Raw genomic sequence first — 16,836 nt, forward strand, 5'->3', positions numbered from 1 at the left:
GCCCCGACAATCGGGAGGAGTCGCACAACATTCAGTAAGGGCTCAGCAGCCTTCGCCGGCATGTGGGAGGCGCCGCCATCATCCCTGCAGCTCCTCTTTATTCTCTCTTTTTTGTTTCTCTCTCTTTTAGGTTTTTTTTTTCTTTATTTTCTAATATTATATCAAAGTTTCAAAGAAGTTGATAATTTTTAAAACTTGGTAAATTTACCAGCCACGTTGAGAAAATCGAAAAAAAGCTGGTAATTTACTTGTTTATTCGAACGTCGATAAATTCCTGATAGTATTGTTAATTTACGAAATGCAAAGTTTTGCAATGCCTCGTATTTTCTGGTCGAATCCTAGTTCAGCTTAGCATTCCTCAACTTGTGCCTAAAACTTCTCTCAGTTTACTTAATGACATATATGTTGCTTAGATTAATATTACAGATGAACGAAACCAAACCGTGGCCAGAAAAAGCATAGAAGAATGAGGTGCGAGAGTATTCTGATAATTTAAATGTCTTTCCTTTGATTGCAAAGTGTCCAAGATTTAGTGTCGGGCAGGCATAGCCATTACCCGCACCTATGTACCTGTGTGCTAGCCATCCTTCACACGATATCAAAACTAATGCACTGATGCACGTCGACCAAACTTGGAGAAGCAAGCTTCGTTTAGCTTAGCATCTGCCAATCTTCACCATCGTACATGTTTCCATAATTAAATCTCCTAACAGCTTGTTAGGATGATGGTAAGCGCAATCCTTAAAGAGGAAGCAAAACTTTTAGATGGGTCAGCAGACAATCTAGAAGCGACAAATCCTACTAGAGCATCGGTCATGCTATGAACAGACCTTGATTTATTACAGGTAACTCCGATTGGTCGGAGGGTTGGTCATAGTCGAACTTCAGGGCAGTGTACAAGTGCACCGGTACTCCAGGTATGATGGTTGGGTCCCCAAAATCTGGAAACTCTATGTTTTGGAGTCCAAGGCATGTGGAGTAATCCTGAAGCCACCCCACCTGTAGAATCTCATCGGGAGATGTAAAAGGTGACTCAGTGGGGGTTGAAGAAAAGTTCCTTCGGGAAGATTCCAAGTCAGTAATGCAGCTCGGGTTAAAGCCCTGACTTTCCATGATTGGTGTGTTGATTGAAGGGGGCTGAATGGCTTGTTGATTTCCCATGTGGCTTTTTGTGGGTAGGGGAAAAGAGTCGATTCTCGTTTTCACCGGACTTGCCTGAGTAAAGCTGTTGATTGCATAATCAACATTCAAAGGCTTAGTTTCGATTGGGTTGGGCAGTTGTGCTCTCGAACTAATGGACGTGATGGGTAGTAGTTCATCTACTTGGACATGATTCTGCAGGCCACCTACAGGCCCAGCCACGTGACCAAAGCAATCTTCTGGTTGATTCCCAGCATTTTCTTGGTGAAATTGTATTTCTGGAACTTCTCTCCAAGGGTACGATCTCGGGGTAATACCATCAAATGCTGTGAATTTCATTTCCTGCTCCAGCGGAGGGAGTGAGTGACTGATTCCTGGACCAGATTGCTCAGTGATTATAGTCCCTCTGGTGTCAATTTCATTGTTTTTGGAGTTCAAATTCTGGATGAGCAAGTTGTTGCCAGCAAATTTTGAGTTGCCATTTGTAGCATCATTTTGCTGGAAATTGATGGAGTTCTGATGGCTCGATGCTCTGGCAGCATCTTGTGGGTTTAGATCCGAATGCTTCATCCCGCCATAAGAACTTCTCATATCATTTTCCTTCTGCAACCTGCTCAAGTAAAGCCGGTACTTCTGCATAAAGCAAAGTCGTCACTGCCTTCGCAATCTAATGGAACAAGAAAAGAAAGGCAGGCTGTGGTCTATGACTACTTGCTCAGTTTAGTGTCGGTTTATAACATCAGTTTAAGATAACAACTATTTGCTTATAAACTAAACTACTTGGAATAGCAAGGCATTGAGCTTAATGCAAACTAGCATAAGCATTGCCAGATTTTAGGGAAGGTATGAACCTGCAGGTGGCTGGCAACATTTTCTCTTGTCAACCATGGAACATTCATCAAATCCAGTATTTTCTTGGGACCAACTTCTGCAGAACAGACAAGACATGTTACATCCTTTCCAGAATAAACATATTGACCGGTGTGCTTCAATTTGCTTGTCAGGGAAAAAAGAGGAGCTTTTGATAAGTCCTAACAAAAAATTTAATACTTACTATCATATCCAATCTGATTCACTGCTCTCACAAATTTCTGATGGAGATCAACAGACCAAACTACTCTAGCTTTCTTAGCGGAAGACGAAGGATCAGTCAAGTCTTTCTCATCATGCTTATTTTCTAGGTCTTTCCTTTTCTTTCCTGGTGTCAACATATCTTCTCCACTAAAGAAATGCCCATCATCCACCCAATCATACCCGCTTTTCGTTACCTGAAGATCTTCAAGACCATCATGACTCTCAATGTCCTTTATCTCGTGGATCCTCTTTCGAAAGACATGTTGCCATATGTTGCGGAGCTCTTTCATTCTGATGGGCTTGAGGAGATAATCGCAAGCCCCATGTTGAACACCCTTCTTAACTCTGCTCGTCTCCCCATCCACAGACATCACTGTCCATTCAAGTAAAGACAGATACTTCACGTAGTGAGTTCAAGGAGCGGTACTTCTTGATTATATTAATGGTGTTAAGGAGAAAAAGGGTTCATATGCAGCGACAAAGTACTGACTTATTACAGGAAGATCCATCTCGAGGCCAACAAGTTCTAGGAGTTTGAAGCCATCCATGTCTGGCATGTTAACATCGCTAATAACAATGTCATATCCACCCTTCCTTTCCCGAAGCAGTTTCAGGGCGTCTCTTGCTAAACCACATGTGGTAACTGTAAGCAGAACGGTGGAGAAGCAGAACGTGAGAAAGTTGCAAAATCTCAGTGCGCATGACAATTATTAAATAACTAAGGATTAAAATGAGTTCTTTGGCAGCAATCTAGGCAAGACCAAAAATGAGCTTCGGCCTTATAAGTGCCACAAAGTTCTGGTTTGTCCTTTAATGTATGAGCAACTATGAGTAGTCATAAACTAAGTCACAAACACCAAATCAATCACGCAAGAGGTCTTTCAGTTGACAGATAAGTTTGGAATCTCTTAGTGAATTAGAATTCATCAGCCATTTCGTCAGCCAGTTTAACGGGTGAACAGAGAAACTTTCCAATTCCCTTCACGCAATTGTTCCCAAGAACTAACGATTGTAAAAGTTAAAGTTTCAGGTGCCCAAGGTCACGTAAGATGCAATTAATTTCACTGTAGCTATAGATCAAACTCTAAGCCCTTAATGACTAACTAGCACATCAACGGCACTTTTTGGACATATGTGTAAGTACACACATTAACAACTCCAAAATAATGCGTCAAATTTAGTGGATTTCTGCATTCATAAAGGTGCTCAACAATTTGATGGATGCATTTCTTTACTCATAATATGTATCTAGTGTGTACAAACATATAATTGGAACCATTAACATTTAAAGCATGGAACTTTCGTCAGAAAGACTAGGTTGCTGGACAGTAGGAATTGAGGGAAGCACTTAAGAACTTCTGTCAAAACTGTTTTCTAACTGTCTTCAACCATGGCTATTTTAGCTCCTAAATAACCACTGGGGGATATATAGTAATATGGTTGCAGCTCGCAACCTCTGAGCTCTTCTCAGGCTGTTGAAGTCATGAAAAACATACCTTTCCTAATCAACAAGGACATTTTTTTTTCTTCTCTATACATGCATCTATTCATTGCTAATTGAATTGGTTCACATATTATCTGTCCAGTCATCCATTCAAACGTCGGATATCAGGAACAATTACTCAAACGAGTCTCATCTTGACTGAATTCCGAGGCCAAGGAATGAAACCCGGCATAAATAATTGGACTAGCATCAGTATCCTTAGGCTAAACGTTGTCCTTTCTGAGCCTTATGCATGTACACACTGCAGCTTCCAAATCCAAAGGCTTTAAATGGGGATTATTGGAATTCCCTCACAGAAACGCTAAATTGAACAACTAATTGCATACAAAGAAACACTTGATGATTCTTGATTATGGCAGAATCCAGCAAAGAACAGATTACCAAGAACATAGAATTGGAACTTCCTTTTCTAACCATTACCTTCATAAGAACATTTCTTGAGCATCTTTTCGAGGATCTTCAACCAAGTGGGGTCGTCATCGACCACAAGGACGCGCAATCCGGCGGGGAACCCGTTGCTCCGAGGAGAAGAGAAGCCTTTGCTGCTCTCCATCATCAATCAAAAGTGAAGGCCAACAAAAGATCCTCCAGAAATCTCTGCTTCCCAGAGATACAAACCTATATGTATGAACAACTAGGGACAAGAAACAAAAGGACCCTTTCTGTGGAAAACGGAAAATTATCCAGAGGCAGATGTAGAGAGAGAGAGAGTCTGAAGTGGGAAAGAACTGTGGGTGGCCTGGTGAGTTTTGAAAAGAAAGGAAATGGGGGGGTTTTGATGTCTGGTTATAAGGGGAAGAGGAAGAGGAAGCTGAACGAATATTGGCGCCGGCTAAGCTAACGGTCCCTGTGCCTCGTGTCAGCTTTTTATCCCCTCTTTCGGCTTCTCTCTCTCTCTCTCTCTCTAATGTCAACAAGTATTGTAAGTTTGCAAAGATTTCAAGTGCTTCGATGCTACATGAAAGCCAACTCTACGAGAGGCCGAAATTAGAATAATCCGGCGGGGTGAAAGCCTAAGAGAAGAAAACTATGCGAGAATTATATTGCTTTTCTCTTTTCGTTGTGGGTATAATTCTGAAAATGAGAAGACATTGGGTGAAAGTGAAAAAGGAAAAAGCTTTATGGAGGACAGAACAGAGAATGAGAGAGAGAGAGAGAGAGAGAGCACTTTGGAGTTTGGACTAAATGGAGAGAAGAATCAGACCAAACCGGCTGCAAGGGATGACATTGTCGCGAGAATGTCGGGGTGAAGTAAGCATCTTGGAACCGTGACGACTGTTCAAGTGAACCAGTCTCTTTCTATTTCTTCGGTAAAATGTGAAAATATACCATTCTTTTAAGACACGTACGATAGCGCGGACATGTATACTTCGGTATTTACCCTTTTTTTCAGGAGGTGAAAGGCTGCCAAATTCGGCAAGTACTAATCGGATCTTCGCGTGTTCAGATCCCGACGTTTAACGGGAAGGAAGAATACAAATTTGTACAGGCGAAATCATGGGAGACGATCATCCCATGGTTGACTCGTGAATCACCATGGCAGAAGAAAACTCAAGAGATTAAGCAGAGTAGAAAAGAAATCATGAGAATTAAACGAGGAGATTACTATTTGTAAGGTAGTAGTGGCCATGAAATCATGGGAAAGCCGACCTTGTGGACTAAATTCCTAGATTTGACGTCTTATCAGTGTTCCAATTCATTTTTAATGCTCTGGCAGATTGAGTTTATCCCAACATTTTCCGTCTTTTGTAGAACTTCGTCCAAGTCATTTTGCCTCTTTCACCTCACGTTTTGCGACGAACTTCTGCGGTGTATATCTTCATGCGGCCTAATGCTAAAAAAAAAAAAAAATAGAGCTAGAAGCTTCTGATGGTTCATTGTTAACATGCTAATTCCGACTACTCTGTTCCTTTTCAAACTGCAACGCTTCATCTACAACTTCATAAGCTGATCTCATCGCGAAAAATCTCATGAGGCAGAGTAAAATGTGAGGCAGAATCTTGAAAACTGAGGAAAAATATCTGATGTTTTTAAATCTTCCTGCTGCATCTGCTTCTTACATATTTGAAGCCATGGCATAGCTGTGATAATGAGAATGGTCGAGATCATTCGAATCCATCTTGATAAGCTGACCATTTCAAATAATGTCGAGAATTCAACTGATCATCAAACACTGTGACCCAAATGAATTTTCTTGCTTAGACATAATTTTTGCGCTGAATGGCAAGGCAAGATATCCCTGCAATATTAAGCCAAGCATGACTACAAGGCTGAAAATTGAAAATGAAGCATCCAGTCGCGCATCATCATCGCCTTTAGCTGATGAATCGACACGTCCATCTTATATTTTACGGTTTATATATAAAGGTTGAGATTAAAAAAAAAATGGTTCTTCGCCTTTGTCAGATGATTAAGAAGTGCACTTCCTTCTTCACCAATAAGAGAGGAAACATGTCACTAGCCAGAACCACCTGAACTTGAAGCCGTGGAAGTTCAATTGGTGAAGAAGAATAAAAAAGTTCAAGGGCACCTCTGGTGACCTCCTTTTGACTTTGCATTGCCCTGAACTAATGCAGATTTGACATGTGCTCGAGACTCTGCACTCACTCACAAAGTCCGTCTAATTTTTCATCTGCTCATTCAAGCAACATTAGAATAATGGGAAAAAAAAAAAAAAAAAAAGTGGGAAACATACAGAAAACTCTGGTTGCCCAGATGTCCAATACTTCCCACTTCTTTAAAAGGCCTAGTGTACTTGAGCTGAGTGGGTTATAAAGTGTTTTTCATTTATGGCAGAATATTTTAGGTGGATTGGTAATCGAACTGACTACAGAATGCCGCATAATCAAGGCAAAAAAAATTAACCTATCTTTTTCAGCAAGTGCTGGAACCTTGTGGTCTCAGAAAAGCTTCAAGCACAGCACCATCACAAGGGGCACAAAACATCCCTGTCAATGTCTAAGTAGAAACCTCGAAGTATATGCACTGTCTCCATCTCGGTGGAGCGTGATTCACACGCCTGATTTACCATGTGTCGTATCATGAAAAATTAGACTTGAAAAGAGGGTTCTTCCCAATATTAATTGGTTGGCGAGTGTTATAATCAAATGCATAGAGCAAGTCATTAAGAAGCATTAGGTCTTAATAATTAGTGATACACGTGATGCAGCCTCTAAGCAGATGACATGCAAACCTGATAACCCAATCAATTAATTCCTGCAATTTAAAAGGACAGCTTTGTTCTCCAGAATACGGCATAGTTAAAAGGTTGGTATAGGCCAATTAACACGGGAATAATGGATGAATCTCTTAGAAAGGAATTAACTTTGATTTAGTATAAGGAACTAGCAAGCTAGCCTTTTTTCTTTTTTGTTTTTTTATTAGTTTCGGTTAACTGAGGCTACACCCGAATGCTAAAAAGCAAGCAGAAAATAGAGGAGACCAGAACTGCACTATTTTGCTCCCACACTGGTGATGAATGCTGATAAGGTGGCATCTTTCTGCAAAATCATCTTCATAAACAAAAGAAGAAAACAAAGCCAAGAACCTTTGTTTGCACCAATAAGCACTTAAGATTTCTGAAGCAACAAAAGTAAAGATTTCCAAATGGACTGCACATTATGCAGCAAACAGATAAGTGATTTGAGAGTAACTGACAACACTTGATGAGGCTTTTTCTTAGTGGATTAACCAACATTTTCTCCATTACGTGGGATATTTAGAATGTGATTGGTTTTTCTCCATTCAAAATTCTTGCTTGATAAGCTCAATTATGGGCATAAGCTTTTGAGAGTGGGGTTGAGAGAATGAGCTTTTAAATAAAAAATTGAGTTGGCTTTAAAAGGAAAATGCCCACTAAAGAAAAGCCCTTCATGTGGAATGGGAAACTATTTTATATTGCAGGTAGAATGATTGGTGACAAACAATTTGCGGATGGATGAACTCCATGCAACTTCCTCTGAGTGGAGTGTTTGCTTTTTGCCTTTGATAAATTTAATTCAAAAGCAAGAATATGCTCTGGTCTGGTAATGCCCTTTCCATCATGCTTCCCTGTTGCTTCTTTACCTGTTATATTCTCTCCTTTATTTTATTTTCTGAAAAAAGCTTTCCAAGAATTTATGATTTTTCGAACTCTTTCTTCTAACTCCTCCCCATGATGATGCTGACTCATGCAAGGAAATTATTTTTTTCCTGAGAATATGCCAAAGCCTATATTTGGCTCCAAAGTGGCTATCCACACTGAGCTTATAGTGTGCATAAAATCTCATAGTCGGCATAAATATGATCTACTGTTTAAATAAATAAATATTTCAAAGTCATTAATTTTTCTGTTTTTCCGGAAGGTTCCGTGGTGTTCTCTTACCCAAAAGCAATTTCTCACCACTTGGGAACTTACAGCTGCATAAATTAGTCTGAAGAATACGATTTGCTTAAACTGGTCCAACTGTCGGATTCTAGTATGGAAGTTGCGCCAAATCACTAAGAAACGGTCAAAGTCAAACTTGCTTTTCAATCCGTACCCGTTTTCACCAGAGGCCCAATCATTTCAAGTCAGATGCCCCTTACCCATGATGTTGCAAACTCTAAATTAGTCCGAGGAGATCATGCCTAGGTAACAGAGGTCAATTCTTGAAAGATATAGTCAAGTTCAAACTATCAATAGCATCAGTCAACCAGGTCTTACCAGAATTAAATTTTTTACTACCTTTGGCCACATGCCACATGCCACCTGCCTCCAATTTTTCTCTACTTCTTTTTTTTTTTGTCAGACTCACCACCGACCTAAAAGCATCAAAATTGGTGTATTGTTTGCTTTATCAGGTGTTCGTTTCTAGCCCTGATTTTTTCTATGATGTATTATAAACATAAACTCTGAACAAGCATGTCACACGAGTGCCTATGTGAATGGATGGTTGAGAATTGTTAATTCCAGGAGTCCCTCTCAAAACCACATAGCCTACATTGCAAGAGTCATCTTTTTATGTAATCGGCACTGCCAAACTTAGCTTTTTAGTGTTTCAAAGTTTTGGACAAAGCCTCTTTCAAAGTGCTTGAAGCACTGATGCAGTGATGGCATATGAGTTGTGCAATCCAGAGCTCTCTATCCTTCTGTAGGGACCCGGTCCAACAAGGGCAGGGAATGGTTGATGGGGTTAGAGAGTTTGGATAAGGAGCAGCCCCAGGCAAGCTTTTAGAATAGCGAAGGAGGTAGGAATGAACCAAATAGGGGAAAAGCGATTCTAATATGTATATATGTGTGTGTGGAAATTGGAATTAATTCACACAAGGTTTTTGATGTAACATCAAGCTTTATTTTGGAACTCCGGAGAGGCCTTCACTTGTTTTGATGACATCCAGGGCATGCCATCAAGACGACGAGACATACCTGGAGAATTGCAGGGAGGACAGAGAACCACAAGAAGGTGAAAAACTCTTCAGGAAAAGTCTGAATTTTACCTTGTTCACAAGTACGTCAGCTAGGCCTAAGTCAGCTGGGACAGTATCCGTGCACCTGTAGTCCATCCACTCCATCAGGAAGAGGAAGAACTGTGCAAATAGACTGTAGGACAACCCCAATTAGATGCGATTGCCACAATTGTCACTCGGCGGGGCTGCCGCACTGCATAAATCATCGGTTTCTTCTCAGGATGATCGTGAGAGAGAAGCAGTGAAGGGGGCAAAAGGGCAATTCAATTTTTAATATATAACAAACCGCGAGAAAGAGGATTTAGTTCAAGTTTTCTTGAGAAGAAATAAATTCGGAAAAAAGATTTTGTTATTGACGACGGAAAACAATTGGATATAGCAGGTGATTTCTCAATTTATGACACCATCAAGCCATTGTCAGTGCAACTTAATGGCAAAACTCTCCAAAGGAAAGTGAACCCAAGCTAGAGTACTATTATGATAGGTAAACTCTGTCTGTAAATCAAAAGACAGAACTGTGAGTTTTAGTATAAGATAAGCTGAAGCAAACAATATATCGAGTAAGTTAATTCAAAAATGTCACAATATGGTATCAAAGAGGGACTCCCTCCGGTAGGTATATTTGGTTTGGGTATGAATTAGACGGAAGCTGGTGGCCTATAACTACCCAATCTAACAATGGCATGAAGTGTTTGCTATGGCTAGAGAGACTCTAGCGGAGAGGCAGCCTAGACAAGGAATTGCTCTTGGTAAGCTTTTAGGATGGCAAAAGGGCATGAATAAACTGAATTGCGCACCAAACGAGAGGAGAATGATTATGAAACATATATGTAAAAACTTGATTGACTCACAAGTACACTTTTGATATAATGACAACCTTTGTTTTGGAATTTTTAAGTTAAGTAAGCCCAAGTTAGAGTATTATCATAATGAGTGACCTTCTAAGAAAATATGAACCTATACTCCAAAGGACAAAACCGTGAGGCTCGATATAAGATAAATCAAAGGAGATAATATCTTGAGTGAGTTAATTCAAAGATGTCACATTAAGAGCTTTGACAGACTTGCTAAAGGATGACTTAATGGCCTCTTTTGCCACCTTTTTCGCTTCCCTCTTTTATGAATTGTGTGCAGTGAAAAAAAGAAAAAGAAAAAGACAGGGAGACTCTTTGAACTTTGAAGCCAATAAAGATTTGATTTTTCCTGGATGGCCTTGATCTTTGTCATGTTTAGGATTTATGCAAGACAATTATATCAGATAGGCAGTGAGGACAGATTGCTTTGAAACATTTTATTCAAACAAGAAATGACCTTTCTTTGCAGAGTCACACCGCAAGCAAAGAAAGATTTGATTTTTCCTGGATGGCCTTGATCTTTGTCATGTTTAGGATTTATGCAAGACAATTATATCAGATAGGCAGTGAGGACAGATTGCTTTGTATTCAAACAAGAAACATTTTGCAGAGTCACACCGCAAGTAAAGAAAGGTATGACCTCTCACGCGCGTGCATGCATGTGTAGCTTTCTCATTATACCTTTCCTCCATTAACTTCTTAACAACATTCACAAGCCATTTTGGCTTCCAAAAGCATGCTGAATCATTAGGCCAGTTTGACCTGTTGCCCCGTGATCACTCTATCCAGAATTTCGGAGGGCAAGAGTTCCCTGACCCAGATCAGCAATGGTGACTGGCATGTCATATCAGGTCAACAGTCAAACCTAGCTTTTGGCTGAACAGGTCGACAGTCAAAAGTAATTGGTTGGTTTTCGGCTGTGATGTAACATTGGAAACCATGCAATTTGTTTTATTTCAAAGACAAAAGGACGTGTTTAAACAAAAAGGAGATAGTAATCTTAAAGCCCCCAACTTGGCTTTTAGCTTTTCCCATCGACCTTAAGAATAGTTGCATTGATCTGTTAAAATTTTAGAAAAAAAGTATTCGATGTCCTCCTATGCTAGGCGTTCCATATTAAATATAACTATCTCAAAGTTTCCATTCTAAATCTAAGATTGCCTACACATATGGCGATTTACTTTGACTAACAGGACAAATATTTACAAACATGATAAAAGTAAAAAAGCCAACAAGCCATGGTCAGGGCAAACTAGGTGTCGTTTGGCTATGTTTATTTTTGTTTCCGTTTGCAAATAACAAAATGATTTAACTTGTTTTCACTTTATTTAAACAATTTTTTTTATCAAAATTTACACTTACTAGTAATACATATGTTTATTAAACAATATTGGTCACGTCTAACTTCTAGTAATTTTTCTTATTATATTTTATTGCCAGGACAGTATAGTTAAATTAAATATCAACAGATTAATATAGATTATAAAATAAACAAGAGCAACGGAATTATTTTTTGAAAACATTAAAATGAAAGATGCTCGTATTTCTTAATTCCCAATAGTAACATTATTGTTTAGCATGCGTAAGCAAAAGTCTAATTAGTTAACATTCAACTAATTTAAAATTAGAGATTTAGATTGACAAATTACGTTTGTTAAAAAGAAAAATTTTACACTTTCGAAATAAAACCTCACCTACATAAAAGTTTTCTTTTTGTATATATGAAATTAGCATCAAATTACATTTGATTCAGGGTAATTTTCATTTTTCTTTTCATATGAGAAAAAGAAGAGAAAAAAGAAAAATGATAAGAAAATTCAAAAATATTTAAAAATTATTTATGTCATGCCAACCGTGCCATGCATAAAAGTTCACATCCACATCAACAATTTTCAACGATTTTTCTATTGATATTTACTGGAACGGCTGAATTGTCATCCTTTCAATGAGCTTAAGACTATTGCAATGATTTTTTCATTTAGATGAGCACAATCACACCAGTTGAATCCGTCTCTTTCTCAGGTTCTAGTGTGGGACCACGATGCCTAGACCCAAAAAGAAGGAAAAATAAATTCAAAAAAAAAAAAGAGAGAGAAAGAAGGCGAGGAAAAGGAAAAGTTGGAAGAAAAGAGTCAGCCAGCGAATTATGGCCAAGAGCAGCTCGATGATGCGGGGCAAATTTTGATCCTGTACATTGGAACCCATGGTTATGGACCTGAATCCATTAATATGGTTGATGATGCGGCGCAAGTTTTGGATTCCTGGAATTTCTCTCCTGGAGTACGATCTCGGGGTAATACTATCAAACGCTGTGAAGTCCATTTCCTGCTCCAGCGTAGAGAGTGAGAGACTAATTCCTGGACCAGATGTCTCGGTGATGATAGTCCCTCTGGTGTGGAATTCATTGCCTCTGGAGTCCAAATTCTGGATGAGCAAGTTGTTGCCAGCAAATTTTGAGTTGCCAGTTGTAGCATCATTTTGCTGGAAATTGATGGAGTTCTGATGGCTCGATGCTCTGGCAGCATCTTGTGGGTTTAGATCCGAATGCTTCATCCCACCATAAGAAATTCTCAGATCATTTTCCTTCTGCAACCTGCTCAAGTAAAGCCGGTACTTCTGCATAAAGCAAGATCGTCACTGCCTTTACAATCCAATGGAACAAGAAAAGAAATGCAAGCTGTGGTCTATAATTACTTGCTCAGTTTAGTGTCGGTTTACAACATGAGTTTTAGATAACAACTACTTGTTTATAAACTAAACTACTTAAAATAGCAAGGCATTGAACTTAATGCAAACTAGCATAAGCATTGCCAGATTTTAGGGAGGGTATGTACCTGCAGGTGGCTGGCAACGTTTTCTCTTGTCAACCATGGAACATTCATCAAATCCAGTATTTTCTCGGGACCAACTTCTGCGGAACAGACAAGACATGTTACATCCTTTCGGGAATAAAAATATTGGCTTGTGTGCTTCAATTTACTTGTCAGGGAAAAAAGAGGAGCTTTTGATAAGTCATAACAAAAAATTTCATACTTACCATCATATCCAATCTGATTCACTGCTCTCACAAATTTCTGATGGAGATCAACAGACCAAACTACTCTAGCTTTCTTAGTGGAAGATGAAGGATCGGTCAAGTCTTTCTCGTCGTGCTTATTTTCTAGGTCTTTCCTTTTCTTTCCCGGAGTCGACGTATCTTCTCCCCTATAGAAATGCCCATCATCCAACCAATCATACCCGCTTTTCGTTACCTGAAGATCTTCAAGACCTTCGTGACTCTCGATGTCCCTTATCTCGTGGACCCTCTTTCGAAAGACGTGTTGCCATATGTTGCGGAGCTCTTTCATTCTCATGGGCTTGGGGAGATAATCGCAAGCCCCATGTTGAACACCCTTCTTAACTCTGCTCGTCTCCCCATCCACAGACATCACTGTCCATTCAAGTAAAGACAGATACTTCACGTAGTGAGTTCAAGGAGCGGTACTTCTCGATTATATTAATGGTGTTAAGGAGAAAAAGGGTTCATATGCAGCGACAAAGTACTGACTTATTACAGGAAGATCCATCTCGAGGCTAACAAGTTCTAGGAGTTTGAAGCCATCCATGTCTGGCATGTTAACATCGCTAATAACAATGTCATATCCACCCTTCCTTTCCCGAAGCAGTTTCAGGGCGTCTCTTGCTAAACCACATGTGGTAACTGTAAGCAGAACGGTGGAGAAGCAGAACGTGAGAAAGTTACAAAATCTCAGTGCGCATGACAATTATTAAATAACTAAGGATTAAAATGAGTTCTTTGGCAGCAATCTAGGCAAGACCAAAAATGAGCTTCGGCCTTATAAGTGCCACAAAGTTCTGGTTTGTCCTTTAATGTATGAGCAACTATGAATAGTCATAAACTAAATCACAAACACCAAATCAATCACGCAAGAGGTCTTTCAGTTGACAGATAAGTTTGGAATCTCTTAGTGAATTAGAATTCATCAGCCATTTCGTCAGCCAGTTTAACGGGTGAACAGAGAAACTTTCCAATTGCCTTCACGCAATTGTTCCCAAGAACTAACGATTGTAAAAGTTAAAGTTTCAGGTGCCCAAGGTCATGTAAGATGCAATTAATTTCACTGTAACTATAGATCAAACTCTAAGCCCTTAATGACTAACTAGCACATCAACAGCACTTTTTGGACATATGTGTAAGTACACACATTAACAACTTCAAAATAATGCGTCAAATTTAGTGGATTTCTGCATTCATAAAGGTGCTCAACAATTTGATGGATGCATTTCTTTACTCATAATATGTATCTAGTGTGTACAAACATATAATTGGAACCATTAACATTTAAAGCATGGAACTTTCGTCAGAAAGACTAGGTTGCTGGACAGTAGGAATTGAGGGAAGTACTTAAGAACTTCTGTCAAAACTGTTTTCTAACTGTCTTCAACCATGGCTATTTTAGCTCCTAAATAACCACTGGGGATATATAGTAATATGGTTGCAGCTCGCAACCTCTGAGCTCTTCTCAGGCTGTTGAAGTCATGAAAAACATACTTTTCCTAATCAACAAGGACATTTTTTTTTCTTCTCTATACATGCATCTATTCATTGCTAATTGAATTGGTTCACATATTATCTGTCCAGTCATCCATTCAAACGTCGGATATCAGGAACAATTACTCAAACGAGTCTCATCTTGACTGAATTCCGAGGCCAAGGAATGAAACCCGGCATAAATAATTGGACTAGCATCAGTATCCTTAGGCTAAACGTTGTCCTTTCTGAGCCTTATGCATGTACACACTGCAGCTTCCAAATCCAAAGGCTTTAAATGGGGATTATTGGAATTCCCTCACAGAAACGCTATATTGAACAACTAATTGCATACAAAGAAACACTTGATGATTCTTGATTATTGCAGAGTCCAGCAAAGAACAGATTACCAAGAACATAGAATTGGAACTTCCTTTTCTAACCATTACCTTCATAAGAACATTTCTTGAGCATCTTTTCGAGGATCTTCAACCAAGTGGAGTCGTCATCGACCGCAAGGACGCGCAATCCGGTGGGGAACCCGTTGCTCCGAGGAGAAGAGAAGCCTTTGCTGCTCTCCATCATCAATCAAAAGTGAAGGCCAACAAAAGATCCTCCAGAAATCTCTGCTTCCCAGAGATACAAACCTTTATGTATGAACAACTAGGGACAAGAAACAAAAGGACCCTTTCTGTGGAAAACGGAAAATTATCCAGAGGCAGATGTAGAGAGAGAGTCTGAAGTGGGAAAGAACTGTGGGTGGCCTGGTGAGTTTTGAAAAGAAAGGAAAGGGGGGGGTTTTGATGTCTGGTTATAAGGGGAAGAGGAAGAGGAAGCTCATCGAATATTGGCGCCGGCTAAGCTAACGGTCCCTGTGCCTCGTGCCAGCTTTTATCCCCTCTTTCGGCTTCTCTCTCTCTATCTCTAACGTCAACATATTTTGTAAGTTTTGCAAGAGATTTCAGGTGCATCAATGGTGCAAGAAAGCCAATTTATGGGAGTGGCGAAATTAGAATAATACGGAAAGTAAAGGGTGAAAGTCTAAAGACGAAAACCCTGAAACTATGCCAGAATTAATTTGCCTTTCTTTCGTTGTGGGTATAACTCTGAAAATGAAATGACATTGTGTGTGAGTTTAAAAAGGGAAAGCTTTATGGAGGAACGGAACGGAGAGTAGACAGAGCAGGGAGAGTGAGCACTTTGGCGTTTAGACTAAATGGAGAGAAGAATCAGACAACAACTGTGTAACTGTTGTTAATGATTTATGTAAGCAAAATGATGGGAAACAACGAGAATGTCGGAGTGGAGAAAGCATCTTGTTGTAACTGTAACAACTGTTCAAGTGAACAAGTCTATTTCTCTTCTTCACCAAAGAGTAAAAATGTATCCACCATTCTTTTAAGACACCAGTACGATAGCATGGATCTGTATGCTTCGGTAATTACCCCATTTTATATGAGACGCAAGTGGGATGCAAGACTGCCAAATTCGGAATTCGGCGAGGATTAATAAGTTATAATGAGTGTATGAGAATTTGTGAGACCACTTGATAAAATTTGAACTCGAGTTCCTCAGCTTTGATACCATAAGAGAACTTGGTCCAAGTCATTTTCTGCCTCTTCACTTCACCTTCTGCAACGAATTTCTCCGCGTAAATATCTTCATGTGGCCTTATGCTAAAGAAACAGTCCAAGAAGCTTCTGATGATTCATTCTTAACATGCTTTTTCGGAGTACTCTGTTCCTTCTCAAACTGCTAGTCTTTATACACGACTTCATAAGACAGGTCAAAGCTGATCTCCTTGCGAAAAATCTCTTAAGGCAGAATAAAATGGGAGATATAATGTTGAAAAATTAGGAAAAATGTCTGGCATGTTTAAATCTTCCTGCTGAATCTGCTTCCTACATAATTGAAGGCATGGATTAGCAGTGAAACTGAGAATGGTTGAGATCATCTCATTAAACTGATCATTTCAAATGGTGTCAAGAATTCAACCACCTGCACTTGAAGCCATGGACGTTCAATTGGTGAAGAAGAAGAATAAAAAAGGATCGAGGGCACCTCTGGGTGACCTCTTTTTTACTTTTCATTTCTCTGAACTATTGCAGATTTGACATGTGCTCAAGACTCTGCACTCACTCACAAAATCTGTCAAATTTTGTTCCTAATTCCAGCAACTTTAGAATAATGAGAAAAAAAAAAAAAGTGTGAAACATACAGATACCTTTCATTGCCCAGATGCCCCATATTTCCCACTTCTTCAAAAGGCCTAGTGTCCTTGAGTTGAGTGGGTTATTAAGTGTTTT

The 16,836-nt window shown here is 39.4% G+C and overlaps 2 protein-coding genes across 2 annotated transcripts; both read right to left on the reverse strand.

The window, feature by feature from the left end:
- Positions 1 to 598: 598 nt before the first annotated feature.
- LOC104415725 (two-component response regulator ARR11) lies at positions 599 to 4,807 on the reverse strand. Its single transcript, XM_010027066.3, has 5 exons — positions 4,139 to 4,807; positions 2,705 to 2,857; positions 2,195 to 2,587; positions 1,992 to 2,068; positions 599 to 1,773 (listed from the first exon to the last, which is right to left on the reverse strand). Exons 1-5 carry the CDS (start codon positions 4,272 to 4,274, stop codon positions 814 to 816), a joined length of 1,719 nt encoding a protein of 572 aa, XP_010025368.1. The 5' UTR covers positions 4,275 to 4,807; the 3' UTR covers positions 599 to 813.
- A 7,150-nt stretch (positions 4,808 to 11,957) lies between these two features.
- On the reverse strand, positions 11,958 to 16,391 carry LOC104415726 (two-component response regulator ORR26). Its single transcript, XM_018861807.2, has 5 exons — positions 14,980 to 16,391; positions 13,547 to 13,699; positions 13,037 to 13,429; positions 12,834 to 12,910; positions 11,958 to 12,615 (listed from the first exon to the last, which is right to left on the reverse strand). Exons 1-5 carry the CDS (start codon positions 15,113 to 15,115, stop codon positions 12,073 to 12,075), a joined length of 1,302 nt encoding a protein of 433 aa, XP_018717352.2. The 5' UTR covers positions 15,116 to 16,391; the 3' UTR covers positions 11,958 to 12,072.
- Positions 16,392 to 16,836: the final 445 nt, after the last annotated feature.

The sequence above is a fragment of the Eucalyptus grandis genome, chromosome 8 (assembly GCF_016545825.1).
Source record: "Eucalyptus grandis isolate ANBG69807.140 chromosome 8, ASM1654582v1, whole genome shotgun sequence".
Classification (NCBI taxonomy): Eukaryota; Viridiplantae; Streptophyta; class Magnoliopsida; order Myrtales; family Myrtaceae; genus Eucalyptus; species Eucalyptus grandis.

Excerpts from the sequence above, each read along its gene's own strand:
- LOC104415725 (XM_010027066.3), bottom strand. The coding sequence starts at position 4,274 with ATGATGGAGAGCAGCAAAGGCTTCTCTTCTCCTCGGAGCAACGGGTTC. Across the intron at positions 2,069-2,194 it reads GAATCAGATTGGATATGATA|AAGTTGGTCCCAAGAAAATA; the intron begins GTAAGTATTAAA and ends TCTGTTCTGCAG. Across the intron at positions 1,774-1,991 it reads ATGTTGCCAGCCACCTGCAG|AAGTACCGGCTTTACTTGAG; the intron begins GTTCATACCTTC and ends TGCTTTATGCAG.
- LOC104415726 (XM_018861807.2), bottom strand. The coding sequence starts at position 15,115 with ATGATGGAGAGCAGCAAAGGCTTCTCTTCTCCTCGGAGCAACGGGTTC. Across the intron at positions 13,700-14,979 it reads CAAGAAATGTTCTTATGAAG|TTACCACATGTGGTTTAGCA; the intron begins GTAATGGTTAGA and ends TTCTGCTTACAG. Across the intron at positions 13,430-13,546 it reads GATGGATCTTCCTGTAATAA|TGATGTCTGTGGATGGGGAG; the intron begins GTCAGTACTTTG and ends TTGAATGGACAG.